This window comes from Pithys albifrons, chromosome 10 (assembly GCF_047495875.1).
Source record: "Pithys albifrons albifrons isolate INPA30051 chromosome 10, PitAlb_v1, whole genome shotgun sequence".
NCBI lineage: Eukaryota > Metazoa > Chordata > Aves > Passeriformes > Thamnophilidae > Pithys > Pithys albifrons.
The window spans coordinates 21,689,100-21,710,686 of record NC_092467.1 but is presented as its reverse complement, the minus strand read 5'-3'; the positions used below and the strand labels follow the sequence as shown (position 1 = coordinate 21,710,686).

At 36.3% G+C, this 21,587-nt stretch overlaps 1 protein-coding gene across 2 annotated transcripts in view; it reads left to right on the top strand.

Moving 5' to 3' along the window:
• The window catches only part of AK5 (adenylate kinase 5), an 83,672-nt gene that overhangs the window by 16,594 nt on the left and 45,491 nt on the right, over nucleotides 1–21,587 (top strand). For both annotated transcript variants that reach the window (XM_071564729.1, XM_071564730.1), the window contains exons 6-7: nucleotides 3,400–3,591; nucleotides 21,291–21,381. In XM_071564729.1, coding sequence (XP_071420830.1) covers nucleotides 3,400–3,591; nucleotides 21,291–21,381 — 283 coding nt within the window. The remainder of the gene's footprint in view (nucleotides 1–3,399; nucleotides 3,592–21,290; nucleotides 21,382–21,587) is intronic.

The window sequence follows — 21,587 nt, the reverse complement described above, 5'->3', positions numbered from 1 at the left end:
CATAATCAGAATCTGCACTGTATTCCTACCTCAAAGGTGCTTGAATAACTTTTTTCTTTTTTTTTATTTTTTACACTTCAGAAAATTTTTCAGGCAGTACTTCATTTGAAACTAGACTTCTTGAACTGAGAATTTTAAAATACTGTTTTCTTTGATTTTTTTTTCTGTGAGTGAAATATATTTCAAATTACAAAACCCACAGTGTAAGAAAAAAGTAGTCTTAGTTCTTGGCATTCTGATAGTGTCTTTTGTATTGTTGCTGTTACTTGTAAAAAAATTAAGAACAGTACGCGGGTCCTGTAGAGAATTTTCCATTTTTAAAAGGAAAAAGAAATAATTAAACCTAATTAATTAATTGTCCAAGCTATACCTTGTTATTATCCTCATTTTACAATTAGGAAAAAAAAAAAAGAAATTAAACCCAGGGAATGTTTTCCTGTTTTCTTAAACATGAAGCGACTGCTGCCAGTGCGGTTTGTGGGAACTAAAAGCAGATAAGAACCTACAGCCAAGACATTCAGGTCCTTCCCCTCCTGTGGGGCTGCACTTACTCAGCCACAGTTTCTTCAGAGACGTGATTGTGGAAAGCTGCACTCTCATGTTTGTGTGAAACAGGAGACCCTCTTTTGGTTTCCTGTCTCTTCTTCCTTTAGGGCTAATAATTTCATTTCTGCGTATTGTAAGGACTGTCTGTAAGATTTGATGCTATACGTGAAGTCTTGTGATACACAAAAGCTTCAGTCCTACACTTAAGGAGGTCCGGTATGAGTTCACAGACTGAGTAGATGTAGTCCTGAAGATATTTAGGAGTGAGTGTTGAAAGTAAGAAGCCCCGATACAGCATGGAGCATCTGGAGCATCTTTCTGCCACTATTATTAGGATTTACAGAAATGTAAATATTAAATAAAACTACTCACTTTGTATAAACTTCTTTTGTCCTTCACTTTGCTAGATCTCTGATTTACAGGTATAATTTCTGAATCCCCGTATAATGTGCTTTAGGAAGCTTCAATCAGTTGGATATTCACACTGGGACTTGAGATGTGTCTGTGCTCAGTCTGCTGTAAGGTGCATCAGCCATTCCCATTCATGAGACTGTTCCATGACCTAATATACTTTGAAATCTGTAGCATTTTCTTTCAGAATCTATCTGTGTCATAGTTCGGGTTTTTTACAACTGTATGTTTTTTGAATTCCCAAACTCCTCATTATTCTTCTAATAGTAGTGAAGCAACTTTAACTTAACAGAGCTACTTCTAATATTGCCCATATTGCACTAAAGTCTAACATAGAAACTTACTTCCATAGTCTTTCATGTGAATAATTATGTGCCTTAAAGCTACTATGTGGTAGTAAAATTAACTGTCATACTTAATTCCTCTGTGAAAGGACAGAATAACTCTGTCAGTTATGTATCTACAATAGTCTGAAAAGGGAAGGAAAAATTACTCTGGTTTTGTTGAAATTGAGGTATGTGTGTTAGAGGTAGCAGAGAGCTTCTCTCCAACAGGCAGTTATTTAAAAAAAATAGATTATAAGGTTAATTCTTTCAAAATCGAATAGATACTCAGAAGTAATTACCAGAACTAATATTTTTGTAGTTTGTGTGGTCATGTCTCCAATCATCTACAATGTGTGTAAAAAATAATTTCATTTTCTTTAAAATCCTATTTAATTTTCTGTAATGATAAAGAGATCACCATCCTTCTGGCTAGTGCTGCTTTTCAGACTATCCTTTATTGTTTGAAAATGGCTCTGCTTTTTCACCACTTTTTGCTTCCTCATATCCATATGCTGCTCTGTCAGTGACCTCATTTGTAAAGGCTAATGACCATCACCCCACGCTGGAAAAGCTGTACTTGTTTCTTGTGACTTCCTAAGAACCTTTTCCTGCTTAGTCTGACAGTAAAAAAGACCAGACTGTACTTCTTGTTGTATTTCTTCAAAAGACAGAAACCCAGCTAAACAGGATTTAAAAAAAAAAACAAAACACCTTGGTTATTAATTTTTTAGATTGTCCACCTGGGAAGTTTCAACTATTCAGATTAAAAATATGGCATTCTTTATGCAATTTAACATCCTTGGGTAGAGGATCTAGGTATAGAGAGTATTCAGAAGTTTAACTGTTTTTTTCTGGCCCTCGATAGCAATGTATTAGTAACAACTATACCATTAACAAAACTATGTAAATCCCTTATTCTTTACACAGTAGTAGAATACATGTAGATGTTTTAGTGTTACTTTTGTATAGCTCAAATTTGACTATAAAATTTACATTGTATCAAACTGAAGAAAGACAAAATTATTCTGTAGATAGAAAACGTCAAGAGAAAAATGTTATTTTAGCATCATTTACAATGTAACTAAATTATGTCATTTCTAGAATAGGAAGCTGATGTTTTTACATTAGTTAAATTTCAAGTATGAACTTTTTTGTTCAGGTAAGTAAAGACAGCAGAAATGACTTTGTCCTTGTATGTGAGAGCAAATAGACCCTTTCTAATCTGTAATCAATAAAAACTTGAACAGTTTGGTTTTATTTAAAATCCTTCTTACAGAGAATTCTAGTGTGTTTTAAAAGGCAACATTAAGCCAGTGGAATCCTCAAAAAGAGGTAAATTTATTTGCAGCAACCAGGTAGAAGAAAGAACAAAATCAGATCTTACAAATATGGTTAGTATATACTTGTAACCCCATTTTTAGAATCCTGTGATTTCAAGTGTCTGAGTGACTTTAGGGTAAGATGAAACAGCCTCAGGTTGCACCAGGGGAGGTTTAGGTTGAATAGTAGGAAAAATTTCTTTATGGAAAGGGTTGTCAAGTCTTGAAACAGGTAAATAGCAGAGTCACCATCCCTGGGGATATTTAAAAGACATGTAGATCTGGCACTTAGGGACGTATTTTAATGAGAATTTGCCAGTGCTGGGTTAATGCTTGGACATCATAAAGGTCTTTTTCAACGTAAATGATTTTTTGACTTTTGTTTTTTCCACCATATGTACTAAAAATTAGTGATGTCCAAAGATTGCCTATGAACATTTAGCAGTATTCCTAAGTAAGTGGAACTATCATTACTTTCCCTCCGTCAAGCACCAGAGATATCCCTTCTTTAACTGTTTGATAGCATGAGTAACCAAAACTTCTAAAGAAGATTTTTATCTCAGCATTTCAGGTGAAACAAATTGACTAACTTCCACATAAGATCAACAAGTCCCTCCTTAAGCCGACAAATTTCCTTTAATATAAAAAGAAAGAAAAACCAGCAGAAAACAAATGGCTTCATCAAGTTCCAACTTACAAAAATGTACTATATCTGTGCCTCACATAATAAAGGAATTGCTGAGTCCTGTAGTCCTATAGTCAACTTAATCAGACTTCTTGAATTGCTCTTTCCACAGATCTGTACCCCAGACTTGGTGGTGTTTCTGGCATGTTCCAGTCAAAGGCTGAAAGAAAGGTTACTGAAGCGTGCGGAACAGCAAGGGAGACCTGATGATAACCTGAAAGCCACTCAAAGAAGACTAATGAATTTCAAGCAGAATGCTGTCCCATTGGTTAAATATTTCCAGGAAAAGGGGTTAATCATCACAGTAAGTCCTTTAGTGTATATCTCTGAAACCTTAATTGTTGTGGTTATACTTGGTTTCTTACACCTGTTGCTTTAAGATAGGCTAGAGAAGTGAAATTATGTCTTAGGTTAAAACCATGGTTATTTAAGTGCTTAATGAAGACAACAAATGCATTGAGCAGTTGACAAAAGTTGAATTATTGACATGTTCTAAATTACAGACTGTCTGGTTTTAATAATGCACAGAACTTGGTACCACATATGGTACCATGGCAGCACAGATGGCCTATTTTGTTTCTCTTGATAACCTAAGTAACCTGTGTAGTTCACATTGGTATGTTCTCCTCATAGCAAGCGTGACTAATTGTGTGTGCTGATCAGACTCATGATGGGGCGAAGCATCCTTAATTGCAAAGTCACCTATTGATATTAGTAGCCTTAATTACAAACTTCAGCATCTTTCTGAATTTCTAAATGAAAATCCCAGGGAATTATTACATTATCTTCTCCAGAGAGTATGTTTCCTGTTTGGGGATTTTGATTGATTCTGTTCTTAAGGATGAGTGGACTGGAATTCTTGGAAGTTTTTCTTTATTGTTGAGGAAGTGTGTTTACAAATGCTCCTCCTATAAAAAGCATACTTAGCTCTTCAGGAAAAAATGTGCCTTTGTAGATAAATCTTGTGGGGCATCTGGATAGAATTGCATTTCTATGACAGGACCTGTGAAATAGAAGATTTTTTTCCTATTGAAGTTCCTTCTACTTTTTAACTCTGTTTCTTGAGCGTTCTAAAGATAAGTTCACCTCAGATATCCTCTTTTCTTCTTGAAGAAAGCAGAAGTTTATGATGGGTATGAAAATGACAATATGGCATGTGAACAATGTATTACTGTCTGCTACAGGACAAAGAAACAGGACATTTTCACATAACAGAAAATAGTGCAATTTTGAATTCTGTTTCCCTACAGAAGGAGGAAAAAAGAAAGAAAATAGCTTTCAGCCTGCTGCTTATAACGCTGAACCTTGAAGACACTGAAATACTATGCAGATGGAAGCAGTGTAAGAACCAGAACAGCATCAAATAGAATTACAGTAGCCTAATTCCTAGATGAGTAAATTCTTGAGGCAAGGTCAGGCAAGGTCAGTGTTGACCAAGAAGAAATAGAAAGATTTACATTTTTCTTAGATCCCTACCTGCACCTTGTCACTGCTACTCAAAGCTTTAAATCTCAGACATTTCTTCTAACTAGCATCATGATCTACCTAGGGAAAAGAACCAGGACTATTTGTCCTATGGAGTGTTCTAATTTTAGAGTCACAACTCAGATTTTATACAGCTACTGTTCTTCATCAGTAAACAGACCAAATGAGAAAATAAAAATTCACTGGAATATAAATATGATTAATAACCAGATATTATACATTTATAGTTATAATTTACTGTTAGACACTGGATAAACAAGAAATAAAAATCTGAATGCCCAAAAAAGACTAATTTTTGTGCTCCAACACTTACTCCATACTGCTTTTAACATACTTTGGTTAATAGATTTAAAAGTCACATTCTGAATTTCAGGTCTTATTGGTTAGGTTGCTTAGGTGTAATTCTTTCCCTTCACCTTTGTTTTTCACTTGGTCTTTGATAATTTTCTGTAGTACCTCGCTTGTACCTGTTTGGTGATCTGTATGCCTTATGTTATCAGTCTGTGCATGGTAGACCTGCTCAGAGTCTAATCCAGTTTTCTGCTTTGATGGAAAGAAGTGAGGCCCCCACCTACTTCTAAGAAATACAACTCTGTCCTTTCTGAAAAACTCCCTTTTTGGAATAATGGTTCGTGAACTTCATTATAATTAAGAGAAGGAAATATCTGATATTTTCATGAACACAAAGTCTGTGTTTAAACTTCATTTTAGCAATATGTCAGCAGTCTTAACAACTCAGAACCTGAATTTATTTAGCTCAAATTTAAATTCAGAAGGTATCAAGACTGTAGTAATACAATTTTAGACAAACAGTATGTAAACAGATGCATATGCTGGTATTTATTGTTTCAGTAACTTTTAACAAATATTAGATGATGTATTGTTTACCTAACATAAAAATTACACGAGGGGGGCAGATGTTAGTTAGATTAAATTATAAAAGGGAGAACATGTAAGTGCCTAGGTGACCTCAAGTAATCTAATGTTTAGCAGAGAGCTTCAGTTGTGAACACCAATTCTCCACATTTCCAGTTTTATTGACTGTAATCTGGCGTAGATACTGGTGTTGTTATTGGAGGGGGGATCATTGGGTTACAGAAATCTTTCAGTCAACAGTTCTCAGAGAGCTTAGCTGTTCTTTGTAGAACATATCTTTTGGTGTACATGGAAAAAAGTGTACAGAGCTCGTCATCGTAGCAGTGGAAGTTTCTCCTACTGGAGACTGGATCAGGTCCAGTCTGCCTATTTATAATGATTATACGTAAGCTTAATGCTTCAGTGTCAACCTTGTGATGTTAGTAAGTCTGTATGCATTTAAGGGGGGAAAAAACAACTGGCTTTATTAAGACAAAAATACTAAACATTAAACATCCAGAATGAGAGGCATCATGTGGCATACATGAAATCCATATTTCTCTTATGTCTTCATTGTCCTTTTAGGGAATTTACCATGCCTATGAAAACATTAAAATGACATTCAGATTACTCAGAGAAGAAAAAGCAGCTGAAGCTGGAAATGGATATTGAGCACAAATTTAGAAGTTAAACAGTTGCGGGTGAGGGAAGTAGCTGTCTGACCTCATAAGCATCAAACAGGCCTAATGGCTGTCAACTGTCACAGCAAAATTCCCCATGGAGCTGTGTTATATAAATTTTTCTCTTGTTTTGTTAAAAAAGGAGTTTTGCTATAGAATTTGCACATTGATGTGAACTGCATTTAAAGGCTGTGACTTAGCAAAACGCCAACAAAAATATCAGTTATCATCTATTTCTTCAGTTATCATATAGCTGCCCAGCTTGAGATGTTGGTTTGGGCTTTTTATTTGTTTGTTTGTGAATGCTGATTCCAAAGGACTTGCCCTTACTCAGTCTTTCTACAACTTTGGCCTGACCCTGGGGAAACGTAGGTCCTTTGAGCAGCTTCTCAAGATCAATCCAAATCTTGTTGATAACACACTGTTATGCAAAGGCATGGTAGAAACCTTCACCCTGCTTCCAGGTGCTAATGACAGCCACTGCCAGGCACCTCTCCCTAACCAGAATCCACCTCAGAGAATCCTCCTTAGTGGTGGAACGTGCATCTGGTTTGGCAGAACTCAGAATGAGTAGCTGCCTTTGTTTTTACGGTGGTGATACTTGCTCACATCTATGCAGTTTTGCATTAAACAGTCCTTAAAAAGAAAAATTTAAAAATCCCACTCCTCCTTCCCTGAAGTGATGCTAGGAATAGGAACTGTTAGCCACCACCTCCCCCACGTGCTCTCACTTCTCTGCTGCAGGCTCAGAGTCTCATTTATGTGCCATCTGATTCTTGGATCTTGCATCTTTGGCTGCAAAGTGATACAGACTTGGCAGGAATGATACCTGAGCATGGCCTTTCTCCCCACAAGTCATAGATGTGGGTTGAACTTGCTTTGTTTTCTAGAGGGTACTGAGCTGAGATTTCCTGTTGATTGGCCCAGTGCCACCAAAATGTCTTCAGATGCCTCTCAGTTATTTTAAAGATACAGCAGCCACAAGCCTGGTCTTCTGGGAACATTTTAGATGTGCTTTAAACATGACTACTACACAGGATCTTCAGGTTACTTCTGGTTTCTTGGGCATGACCAAGAGGGGGGATGAAGAGGAACCCAGAGAGCCTTGAATGTCACCTGGAGCAAACCTTCAATGTGTTAGAAACTTTTCAAATCAAAGAAGGAATGTAAGCAGCTATTTACGGAAACTGAGACCAGAGGTTTTGTTTGAGATTCGGGAGTCTTCCTCTGTGTGGTCTCTAGATCTTTATTTGTATATGCTTATATAATCATTAAAAAATTTCTATACAAGGAAAATGAGAGGTGGGATGGGAAATAATGACTATCACTTTTTCATTTTTTGGTAATTCAAAGCAGTGAAAAGCAAGTTGAAGCCTAGAACAAGTAACCTGATCTCCACAGTCACAGAAAGCTGTTACTGAAAATTAAGATTCTCTATGTCTCTCCAATAATTGATAGCTCTTCTGCAGAAAAACTGGGCTATGAGAAAGAACCTGGAACTGTTTCCCGTGAAATGGCTGAACTAGAGAAAGTTTATGCATATTCTAATCACTGCTAGGTGTTACACTGTGTCTCAACACTATTTGTGCGCTATTGTTTTGTAAGCTATTTTGAATAACATACAAAAGAGGGTATATATATAAACATTATCTAGAAATGAGTCTAAACAAACTGTTTGTATGGGAAAGATAGATGAATAGTTTGTTCATATGTGGAAACATGTGCACCATAATTTCCAAGCTTCGAAATATTTTCAGCCTCCCATTTTATGGTTTATGTCAACAAGTTAAGTATATCAGAAATGTCACTATCTGCCAGGGAATGACCAAGCATGGAAACTTGCCATCTGTCTACATGCCATCAAGCAGAGAAATCTTGAGGGTAGAAGTTCTTTGTTGAGGTGAATAGCATCAGTGCAACACTTTGTCCTTTTCTAACTGGAAGCATGATAATTTAAATAAATATCTTCTTTTCGAAAGCTGCCCTGCCTCCTGTACAGCCAGTGGCTTGAATGAAGTGGATGACTTTAAAAAAAGAAACAAATTTGTCAAGTCTGGCTATAGAATTAGCCAGTGATGAGTGCATGGGCCAAGCTGATTTTGGAACTCCAGAAAGAGAGAGGGAATGCTCTTTCTCAAAACCATACTATTTCGTATTTTATCCATTTCTGGCACTGTGAAAGCTGATACATGTTTAAAATTAACAGACAGGTTTTTTACAGATCTGAAACTAAAGCTGAGATAAGTAATTAAGCCAAGTTATCACGCAGAGAAATGAACTGAAAGAGATGTTTAAAATAACATGTCCTAAATACTCCTCAAATTATTTTAAATGGTTCATCTTTAGGTAATTAAGCTGTGTCCTTTGGGTGAATATTAGCTTCTAATTTAGTTCTTGCAGTTAAAGTGATGCTTAAAGAAGATTAATTTTTTTATTTAAATGAGATATATTAAGAAACCAGCTTGGAAAAATTAATTCATCTCTGGGAAGACCTTTTTTATTGAATCAGAAATATTTGGCATCCATAAGCAGATTTCCCTACCCTAAATGACCATGGATTTTGTGAACATCCAGCTGAAGAACCAAAGCTGCATTTCCACCCTGCTCTGCAGTAGATGATAAAATACCACTGCCTTATCCAGAGTTCTGTTAGTAATTTCCAGCTCTGATTGCCACTGGTGGATCTTTGCTGTGAAATGTTTATAGTCAGTGAATTCCTGATTTTATGCAGAGCCATTTTGCTGCTGTTGGATGGAGAAAATTTGCATATCAACTCATGCAAATTGCTACATCAGTAAAATCAGGGTGGTCTTTCAGCTCTCACAGTCCTATTAAAATGTTACTGCATCTAGTGGGTTGTGCTCTACTGTTCCAGTATTTAATATCCTTATTTCCTGAATCATTGCTTATAGCATCTAAGTTGCTATCATTAGCTGTGAACTATTTCTGTTTCCTTATGCAACTGGAAACTGAATGTTTTTTCTGCAGTAAATGATTCTCAACTTTGACTAAAATGGGTAAACGAGATTGGGTGAACTAACCTCTAGTAATGCAATTTAGTATCATCCTGGAATTATTTGAGCATTTACTCCTGTTCCTTCTTTCCTGTAGATGTAATGCATGAAAAAGAGGGGAGACATAAGAGATTATACTTTTGTATTTTATTGCATCATAAAGACAAATTTATTCACATTTGTGAACTCTCAGGTATTGTAATGATGGAAGCCATTGAAGTGTCAAAACTGTCAGCAAGAAGTCTGATGCCATTAATATTCTGGACTACTGGCATTTTTCTCTAGAGTTCTGTAGTCTTAGTTAGGCTTCACAACAGGGTTAGATGCAGCTGCACTGCTGGCGGAGAACTGAGAAAACTGAAAAGCTACTAATTCATTGTATGACTCGAGGAACATGCCACACTAGAAAGTACTGAAGTGAGAATTATAGCCTTCTCCTAGGACATCTTCCCTGTTGCAGAATGTTTCTCATTCCTCTATTTGAAGGACTTTTTATTTTTATTAATAAAACTAAAGACATAACTATAACACTGCAGTCACAGTTACTGTAATTTCCTGCAAAGGAAGAACTGTTGTCTCCATTCCCAGCTGTTAATCTCTTTTTATGCCAACACAGTCATACCAGTGATGGTAAAAAAATGAAGGACTTAATGTTTAAAAGGTGGCATCTTTTCATTGTAACTTGCTATAATCAGTTATTTGTATCTACGGTTGTTCATACATATGATAACACCCCCCCATCCTTTTTGTTAAAAATGTAGCTGCTAAGATAACATTGGGTTTAGGCAAATCTTAACATTTTTTTATTATGTACTCAGCTGAATTTATCTTTCTATCTAACCAGAATGTCAAATTGAAGCTTCACATTCATGTGTTCAGCACCAGTACTTCAAAATTATCTGCTCTGTCTAGCATGCCAGGTCTTGTCTTTTCCTGTATTCTACCATCCATTGTGCTGTGGGAATAATATAGTTTTTCTAATGCCAAGGTCATCTCACTCTCCTACCACTGCAAGATGCCAATTAGGCAATTTAAAAATATGCTTTTCACTGGTTTCCTACTGTGTTCTGCCTTTTGGGCTTTTTTGGCTGCTTTACTGAAAAGAACGGACTTCTTTGTAAATGTGGAGTCCTTACTAAATGGGAACCTAGAACGTGGGCAACACAGTTTTTAGTCAAGTTGATTATTAAATTTATCCATCCTTAATACATTGGAAAAAAATTCCAGCAATCCTCTTTGTATCTACACCTTACTGCAAGAATTTCACCATATATATTGTACTTAATACAGATTCACATAAGCCCAAGGTAGGTGGTTCCTTTACAAGAACATTATCTGTGCTCTCCTTCAGGCTCTATGTGTCACTTCAGTCTGCTGTAATGGCCATTAAAGGTTTTGTGGGTAATTTAGCTTTCATCTCTGACCCTGTTCATGGGGTGCAAGACACAAATGAGCTCAATTCCAGTACTCTGAACAAAGGCTTTGCTTCATTTATGCAATTCATGTTCTCTCTTGAACTTTAGAATGAGGGTCAGGAGCCATGTGAATTCTGAAATTGGTTTGGTTTTAAAAACTATTCATTATATCCTTCAACTACAGCCAGGAGACCACTCAGAAAAATCACTAAATTTAGTAGGGTGAGTGTAACTAAGAATAAGTTAAACATGTCTGGATATTCTCTCACAGGTTAGGTCAGCACTTGATAACAGAAACCATGCCAGTGTTTCTTGGAAAGAAGTCTCTGATAAAACCTTTAGCTTAACAACCACTAATGTGAGAAATTTTGAAAGATTTATTTGATACCTTCTTGTTAAGTCTACACAACAATTTGTTATAACCCCAGTCTGGTAACATATCTTGCAAATTTTAATTATTCGTTAAGTTAAAGGTTACAGTAGCTCTTTTTACATTGAGCAAAGTTCAAGCAAAACTGCAAGATTCCCTTTTTCCCTGTGAATTGCATGAGCATGGGGAACTTGACTGACTTTTAAAAAAAGTGCCTTGGAAAAAGATTTAGTAGACGATACCTGGCATTTGATGTGACATTGGATGTATGAAACAAGACCTAAATATAACCCTTTTGGGGCACATGATTTGTCTTGAGGATGAAAAAGGACAAAATAAAACGTTTTAAGCAGGAATAGAAGCTTGTGAGTATTTATTCACTGAAGTAGGGACGAGAATAAGTACGTAGAGAGTGTCATGGTCTATTGCAAGGGCTGTATATGTTGCATTGCTGCCAGAGAAGGGTGTGTAGGAAACCTACTGTAAACTAAATATGGGCAGATACCTGGGATCTTCACTACACGAGGCAGGAGAGTGTTGAGTCACATCAGTTAAATTAGCTGGTATGCAAAATCAACTACTTGCAGAGCCAGCATGAAATAGGCTCTCTGTAAACTCTTGCTTCCCACACTGGAGGGAGGAGGAAGCAGCAACATCCTAAGACCCAGTAAAGGGCTTTTAAAGGAAATGGGGTCTATTTTGTTCAGTGTAGAGTGGTCCACATGATATTTGTTTTATGAGGGATTTGTACCCCTGCCCCCTTGGCATAATTGTAGTGAAGAGTATGCTTTACAAATAATTAGGACCTCCTTCTAAATTATTTTTCTTTTTTTACAGTATAGGCTACTCTCAAAACTAATAGAATCAAATAAGACATTACAATTCTCTAGAAGTTTTGACACTGACTTCCAAAAGTTTCTGGGAACTAGAACATGTTATAGTACAAGCTAAAGGAAATCTCTGCCATTTCACAGAGGTGACATAGAAAACAACCATAGCGTGAGAAGCACCATGATATAGTCTCACCCAACAGAAAAACAGAGCAGTGGTGAAGGAGCTGCAGTGATGGAGAATACTAGCCAGAAACTATTTTAATACAGAAAAAACTCACAGTTTATAAAATAATTACTGTTGAGTAAGTGTAAAGTAATGGATTCTCTTTCAGAATATCAAAAGGTCTAATTTTCTGCATAAATGGAAGCAAAGGTCAGTTACAGCAGTTTTTATAGATCATGTTGTATAAATACTCAGTACAGGTTGTTTAGCTTGCTTTTGCAATAAATTATTGATACCCTAACCACTGTGTTTTTAGGCCCCATGTGTTAGAGTTTCAGGTATTCTTAATGTGTTTCGTTCAAACAAACAAGTAGTGGACAACTAAAGGAAAAGTTATTAAATTATATTAAAAGAAAGATTACAGAGGCTTAATTTTTATCTTTCTTGGGTCTTTTTTTCATCTTTCTCCTGCAACACACAGGAGTGGCAATTCTCTGTATTACTTGTTGACAAGATGTTCTGTGGACATTTATCATACTTCTTAAAATAAACTCATTATACTATTTAGTTCTTCCCTAAAAATATGTTTCATTTAATAGCCTCTGGGTTGGAATATTGTCAAAGCCTTTTAAAAGTTAAATAAATTATGTCAATCAGGTCCACTTTATCTCCTTTTTTTTATTATATATAAAATGCTCTCAGCCTATATAATCATGTGGGATTTTGTCCTACATTTGTTTCCAAAAAATAGATGCTAGATGCATGAATGTCATATTCCATGATGACTAAAGCAATAGTTTCTGTCAGTATCTCCTTAGCTTGCCAGCTTTCATTTATAAATCAAGTAGTCTCCGTTATGCTCTGAAACAACATCCTTCAGTAATTTGGATGTCAAAACAGAACTTTCTGGTACAGAAAATAAAATAGCAGTGGCTCCATTCTAGCTGCAGGAAACAAATCCATGTCCTTCCTGAGGCAGCACAGTTGGAAGTTGGGTTTATGAGCCCATTCTGAACTCAAACTGACATTTGCTAAATACCATCCTGTTTGATACAAGTCTATTTCTAGAGATAAATAATTTATTTCATGAAAATGTAGTACTCTTCAGCTCAAGGTGACTAAGAAAGGGCTTATTAACATGGATTTCAATGCTGTTTATGAAGTTTATTAATACAGAGGTCACCTCTAGAAGCACTGCTTATACTAAATCAGAATTTCTGAAATACATAGAAACTGTATAGCTGGGAATTAAAATTTATTTTTGTTTTCCAAGGAAAATAGAAAAGCTAGTAATTTTCAAATGTTCCAGTTCTTATAGTGTGAAATTCCATTTTGAGTAGCTACAACTATTGCAACTGAAACTATTTGTGTTGCTAAGATCTTAGATGATTAAAAATGTCACATTATTTCCTGAATTAAACGCAGATTTTGCATATAGAACACCCACAGCAGCTAATGTTGAAGCCCATGGTATACCCTATGCTTGTTCTTGCATCTGAATCATTAGGTCTCGTGCTTTAATAACTTGCTAAATTTGCAGCTGAAATTAACTCGAGGCTTTTGTTGTTAGCTTGCAGTTGGTAGCATTCTTCCTTAGAAAACTGAGATGATGCATGAAAAACTACATTTTGTAATAATTGTCATGAAGTCATCTAACGGTAAAAGACCAGACAACAATATTTTAGTATTTTGTCTTCAGAATCTCTTCAACAAAAGCCAACAGGAGAAATGCTATTGATCTTGAAAGGGAAATATTTGGCTACATTTGGCAGCAGTATCAATGTTTTTCTTTGAAGTGCAAACTGTCAACAAGAGAAAATAATATTTATAGGAAGAAATGTCTTATTTCTGAGTTATTCTAAATTTTTTTTAGTTTTCATATTTGAATTACAGTTGTTGCTTGTATGGACCCTTTTGGGAAATGAGTGTTCCTATACATTTAGTCAGGGTGCCTGTCTGCAGTCTGTATGTGCTGTGGGACCTGTGGCTAGAAAATTATTTCGTTTTGTTTTAAAAAAAAGAAACAGTGACACAGGAGTTCTAGGAGCTCTACAGGCAGGGGAAAACATGTATTTTAGAAAAACTTTAGTCAGGAAAAGGCCTTCTACACACAAACATACTGGTTAATGTCATGTAGCCTTAGGGCTCATTCTGCCTAAGTGCTGTTGCACTCAAAAGTTTATTGAGAAAAGCATTTATTTGAACATAATTGGTAATCAGAGCTCTTTCACTGAACTGGGTGCTCTAGAAAAGTGAACATTTCAGTACTTTCCTCATGTGGTACTGGAGGAAATAAGGGAATTGTGCTGTAGAAACTGGTCCTTTACTAGTTTATTCCCAGAGAATTCAATCTGAAGAACAAAGGCACGTCCAAGCTCTCTAGGAGTCTTCAAAGATAAATATGGAAGAAGAACTACTGGAAAAGCATTATTACTGTGGAAAGAAAAGTCAAAGACATTTGGGGAAGAGTTGTGTAGTTCTAGGTCTTCCTGTAACATCACTGAGCTGTATATAACGAAGTGACAATTACTGTTATTAACAAGCTTCATGCAATTTGTTTGTACTGCTCTGCCCTTTGTCTAGGTTTTAAAATATTGAATTTTACATTAAAGCTTCATAATTTGCAGCATCACTGAGCTCTGGTAATGTAAGAAAGAATTTTGGAAGCTAAGACACAGAGAGCTGTTAAAGCTGTGTGATGACTTGGGCAGCATCCACTCATACCTGACTCTTTGTAATCAGCAACATCTTTCCCCTTCCTTCAGGGTCAGATGCATTAAAGTAAAAAATCAAACAATTTATTCTGGACCCAGTGGAGAAAGAGAGTAAGATGATCTCTCCCTCAGGCTGAATGTTTGCCTGGGTTCTACAGGAACAGAGTAACAAATAAGTCATGGAACATCTCTTAACTCAGACTGTAATTAAGTTTTTGGTTCAGGCTCTTCTGAAGTGATCTGTCTGGATGCTCAGCACTGCTGTTCTGTTTCTTTGTAGTGCCATTCGCCTCTTTGAAGGCAATTTCTTTTAAAAAATAAACCCATAGTGAAAATTACTCCAACAGTGGAATGTATATTTTTTAAAAAAAAGAAAAAATGTTATGTTTTCAAGGTAGAAAAGATCTTTATATGTGCATATGCTAAAGAATCTCTTTGGTTTTAATTAAACTTCAAAATTAATTAGTACAGTTGACTTTGTTGTAGAAGCTGCTGAACAGATGTAACTTGCACATGTCAAGGTGCAAGTTTTCAATCATTTGTAAAATGAATATATGCACATAGAGTTTATATGTAGAGATGTTGACTGTATTTATAGCTTGAAAAGCCATGCTAGAAGTAACTTATCTGACAAGTGAGTTAACCCAGTACAAACACATGCAAATCATGTCCTTTAATGCTGTGTGAGTTAGTGCATATGCTGCCTGATTCATTTCTGATCCCTGAAGACAATTTCAGAGTATTTATGGTAGGAGTCAAAGCAGTGTAAAGAAATGAATGAAACATTTTAATTGTTTATTACTGGCTATGTTAAATGGACTTCAGCTTTAAAAAGTTAAATAAATACATATATGGTAGAGGAAAATGCCCACTGGAAGCTCAGAGATCCTTTGAGAAAATGGAGAACATGACGCAAAAATGACTTTGGAAATAAAAGAGCAACGCATTTGCTTTCCATGTAAAAGTCACCAGCCATCCAGAAGAATATCCTTATTGGGGTAAGAATTAACCTGCCAGTGCTCTTCAGCATCTGCACAGGCAGAAAGGCTTTGCATCTTAGTGTTATGAAAAGTATGTATGTTCCAAAACCACTCTATGGCACCGCTCCCTGTGTCCATCAGCTTCCCTATCAAACAAGTAATTGCTTTATCCCCTCAAGTCCATTAATTTTCTGTCTGCTGTGCCACCAAATTATTGATTTCTCCCCTCATGCCCGATCAAATCCAGGTTCCTTTAGTTTGCCCATTTTCTTCTCTACAAGGGCCCATAATTGCACAGTGTCTTTCCCATCAACTCTTGCCACTACATTGCCCAAGGCACTCATTTTTATCAGCTGAAAACTGATACGAGTCAGGGTGTTGCTCAAATGATCACAGCATGGAAACTGAACTTCTCCCTCTCTCTGCCTATCAAAAGCTATTACTCCACACAAATGTACAAAGACAGGCTATTATTTTTGCTACTCCTAATTGTTTCTTCAGGTGAGCGATACCATTTTGCTGGTGTCATCCTGTTCCGTATCACAAGGGTGGGAGCTGGCTTGGCAGTGTTTCACTGTGAAGGGAGTCAAACTGTCAGAACATCTCCACACTTGTGTGCCACAGCACTAAGTTCTTGAGTTTAGGATGAAATAACAGGAGATCACTGGAAGAACAAAAAGCCCCCAGCCTGTCTTTTGCAGTAATTTCATTGTTTTTGTGGTAATTTCATTGTTTTTGTACTGCCAAATAAATAGAAAAACAGAAAAAAATAGATAATGTCTGTGTGCAGGGGGGTACATGTTTGTATTTTCACATTTTGTGGTATAAGGCAGTTAAATTAGCTGATAGTTTCTGCTATAACCATGTATTTGCTCTTTTTAAGGTCATTTCAGTACCCAATCATGTTAGTGAAAGATGTTATTTGAATCTGATGGTTTAATTTTAATTTTTTCTTACCATGAAAAACGTCTGTCTATGCACCTAGTGTGTTCAAAAATTACATAATTGGTGGCTTCAAATTGCACCTATTTTGAGTAAATGAGTTAGGGATCCACAAAAGGCAGCAGCAGCTGCTACAGAACTGTCAGCTCCACTCAGGGCTGGAGAACATTCAGCCTCGTGCTTGTTTACAAGTAGCACTCAGCAATAGATACTTGGATGACAAGTGAAACTTGAGAAACTAATGATGGATGTATGAGGACTCTGCAATTATTTATGAATCATCTTTGGGACTCCTGTGGTAAGAAAAAATAAGATGTTAAGTGGTTTCTTTTAGATAACCCAGAGTATTCCTTAAGATTCTAATAATGGTGTTAATATCTCCTATTCAATTTCATTCTAAATTTGTCCGATACCAGTTTGTGACCTCTACTAATTGCATAGTAGTTTAAAAATCACTGGTGAGCTCTAGTGTGATTTCAGTTGTAGTTTTTCATCAGTATGGGGTAAAATATAATAGAAAATAATCTGAGTTATCAGAGCAAGAGCTGTGCACCTTTTTCTTTAACTCAATACAGAGTATTATCAAAGCTCCAATTATCACCATGGACCAGTGAGATTTGCAATGTTCAGTAACTCAGATGATTTTTCTCTGAAGCTCCATTTGTTGGGCACTTATTTAGAAGCACTAATCATTTTCTCCCTGAGAGCAGCAAGTACCACCTGAATTCCCTGGGACAATTGTTTGCCATGCAAAAGATCTAGGATGTATTTTCCATCATTTTTATGTAACACCATGCCAGTGTCAAATTCTGCAATTCAACAGTATTCATGTGAAAATGAGATGAACTTTCCAGAAAATTCATCATTAAGCCCGTCATTTTTTTCAATAAATCAATATGTTCTGAGGTACATGACTTATACTAGTAATTTCTTTATTAAATCATGATTTCAGAGCAAAGCAAAACTCTCTGAAACTCAGATAAAAGCAAACCTTAGAGTCTTCAGAAGTTTGGTTTTGTTCCTGGTTTAATTCTTGGGCCATATTCCCTCAAACCGGTGGGAGCAGAACAGTGTGCAGTGTAACATCCTCCCAAATGATGCTGTATTACCTCTTCCTCCCACAGAAACACCATTATTGAACAGACTGATGAGAGAGAAAGTAGGAAAGCCTCCCGTACTTTCCCTCAGCACATGGCGATAAATCTTGGAAGCAGGACCACTCCCAGAAGTGATGTGGAAATTTCCTCCCCTGGAGCTTCCACGTGTATGTGTGGAACAGGGGAAGGACCTTACTGGATTCTAACCATGCACAGTCCCCAGACGTACTTCAGAAACCTTTGTGAAACTTTTCCTGGCTCAAAGATTTAGATTGGTTTCTTTAAAGAAATGAGATGCTCTTGTCCTCTAAGGTCCTCCCTCATCTTTTTCTGCCCTGGCAAAACAGAGATGGCAAAGTACAAAAACACCATGGAGGTGCCTCATGGAGTTCAGACCGCAAACCCTTTTGACCACAGAGGGAAGAAACACTTTGTTTCTTCCTGCATCACTGGTAAAGACTGTATTAATTCGGATAACAATACACTTAATGTGTCATGTGTATTGGAAGTATTTTCAGTGGCATGTTTAATAAAATTATATTTCTATAAAACATAGGCCTTGCCAGTAATTAAACTGAGGCATCCATTAAAGTACAATTAGATTACTTAGTTGCAAAGTACTGTTTTAAAGCAAGTAGGGATTTGTTTTCAGTAAGGAAAGCGACCTATTGATTTAGACAGGTTCTGCTGAAAATACAAGTCTTACTGCTGTTTGTGAGATGCATTGCTTGAGTACCTTTTATCTTTTATTCAAGCGTCCAATAATTATCAAAGGATTTCATGTCAAAATGTTTAGCAATTCAGTAAGTACAGAACTAACAAGGTTACTTAGTTTCTTTCAAAAATAATTTCTCCAAGGATGCTACCTTGCCTTCCTGTGGCTCAGGGTATTAAAATTCTCATTTTATGAAGGGAAAACTGAGTCTATGTGCAAGCTTCAAATAATTGATTTTCTTTGGGTAACAATATAGGCTTTTGTTACAAAGCCCAGATATTTCAGACTACTGAAGCACAGCTGGTGTTCTTTGAATAGGGAAGTTGATGTTTCACATTCTTGGAACCTTCAGAACATTTGAGATTGATCATGGTTTTTTTTCATGGTAAACTAGATTATTCAGAGAAATGCTACTAATGAGAAAGCAAGCCTGTCACCTCTCCAAATGTGGTGTGACCTACAGAGCAACAATGAGACACAACATGACTACAATTTACTGTGTTTTATGCATACCCATACCCACAAACTTCTTACAAGATATGTCTTTCCTAGCATATCTTATGAACACTCTTTTCTGATCAACAAGGCTATTCTAAATCTGCTTTTTGAGTGTGGGTAATAAATGGCCCAACAGTAGCTCAGCAACTTTAAGACCTGTTCTTCACACGTCTCTGTTTTGACACAGGTTAAAATGTAATCCCTCTAATAGGTAAACACAAACAAATTTCTGCATTAGGAAACGACAAAAAAATGGTTTGAGTTATGATAAACACTAAATGCAAAAGAATTCCTTGAGATCAGGTAAATATTCGCTTAGACAAATGTGTGACTGCTGCAGGGTGAACTTCTGAGTGTTCTTCAGGGTCAGAGCCACAAACTATTTCAAGATCCAGTCAGAAAACTCCATGTATTGGTAATTATAGTAGACTCACCTGTAATAGAAAGATACTCTAGTGCTGAGCTAAGCATACAGGTAAATATTAGGATGGTAAAGATTTGAATTGGGATTAATACCAATTAAGATTTGAGCACTTGGACAGGTGCTGAGAATTAAACTCGTTGGCAGCAAATTTTCTACAGTGGTTGCCTCTCTAGTGTACTTAGGCCTCCCACAAGCTTCCATTTGCTTTTGTTCACACAGACACAATTTGCAGAACCATTCTTTGTCTCTTTGATGTTATATCCCTATTTTTCAACTATTTCTGACATCTGCCACTCTAAATAATTATTCTTGGGGTGACACTAGCCTCTGAGTTTACCTTGAGATGCTCATGGAATATTCCATAAGAAAACAAATTTCATAAATGGTTGCAGAACAGCTTAGGTAATATAGGTAATACACATGTCATCATAAGGCATAATGAAAAGAGTGATACTGTACAATGGTGGGTGTTACACACACAATTCAAAATCTGCCTAAAATTAGCTGGTCAAGTATCATGCTATATTCTGATACAGATACTTGGAAAACAACTTCATTGATATAGATGTTCGCTTCTGCAGTAAAATTCCTGGTAGGGTTTGAACTTCTCTCTCCATGGCTTTCCTTGCCTGTTATTTTTCCCATGAAACATTCCCATGAGGTATTGCCAAGACATTGAGAAAAGTCTCAACAGTCTTGAACTTGAATGAAAGACCCCACTGAAGTTCACAAGCTTGGAATTGCTGGTGTAAAGTTTTTGCCCTGGGGTTCATTCCGCATCCTACAACTTATTACACTGAAAATACAGAATGATTGAAAATAGTGACTTTTGTCCAGGGGGACACAATGAACAACAGCCATCTGATGGGAGCATTATTTTCTTGCTCTTGTAACTTCAGGTTATGGTATTCTCTTTTTTAGTAATGGATCTGGCCTCAATTCAAATAAATAAGAAAAATTCCAGAGCAACAGTAATAAAATGTCCAATTTTTTTTCCAAAGAAAGCCACAAAAACTGATGATCTAAATGAACAAAGCTTGATAAATATGGTAAGAAAAATCACAAACCCACTGTCAAGCATGTCACCTGGCCATAAAAACAACCTGTCAGACAGAGCTGAGAAAAACTCAGTGACCGAATTCAGGCAAAGGACAGAATAAATGGAAAAGAAAAAGGTTAAAATGGTAATAAGTTAATTTGCCTTTTTAAAAGAGCTTTTCCTTCCTGCTTTTATTAGTTTATAACTGAGCCATTACACTTTCTGCTAGTGTGAGAAAAGCTCTCTTTTCTATAAATAGGGGAATTTCAAAAATATTTTACTCTTTCCTAAGAGTTTTGCTCAGCTACTTGAAGAAATTGTACACACATACATGTCACAGAAATTGGTTCCTGACGATGTAGAAAGTGGTAAAAGTTTTTCACTTGCAAATTTTAGAACTTAATTATGCTAATTCCAAAAAGAAGTGACAGTGAAGTAATTCCATTTCTGGTCTCTGTGCTGTAATTTTTTGGACTATCCAATGACTGAAGGAGAAATGTGCATTACTAGTTTTACCTTTTGCTTTGAAACTTCATTCTCTGAGAACAAGTCAGTTTTACAGTAGCTTCTGCTAAGCTATTAAAAATAGGCAAAATGGTTTACAAAATTAATTTAGTTTTGAGTCAAAAGTAAAATGGTTCATATTTAAAGCAATGGACAGCACACAGGGAAATAGAAAGGTTCCTATCAAGAAGGTTTGGGGTGTGAAGTCATGTTACATGTTGATGTTCAACCAAGTAGTGAACAGTGTCTGATTGCCAACTTTTCTTTTTTTTCAGTTTGATGCTGACAGAGATGAAGAAGAAGTGTTCTCTGACATAAGTTCAGCTGTTGACAATAAACTATTTGCAAACAAAGAGACTGCAGCAGGTAAGTTAATGTAAGATTTAACGACCCACATTTATTATACTGCATTCAATATTGGTGGAATGCCATTTTCACATTCCAAAAGTATGGATGTAGGAACTGGAGCAGTCTTGACCAACCTCAACCATTTGCATAACCAAGGGGGAAAAAAATCTTTGTACACTTGGAAACTTCCTACAATCTGCCCAACAACTTATCTATGAGTTATC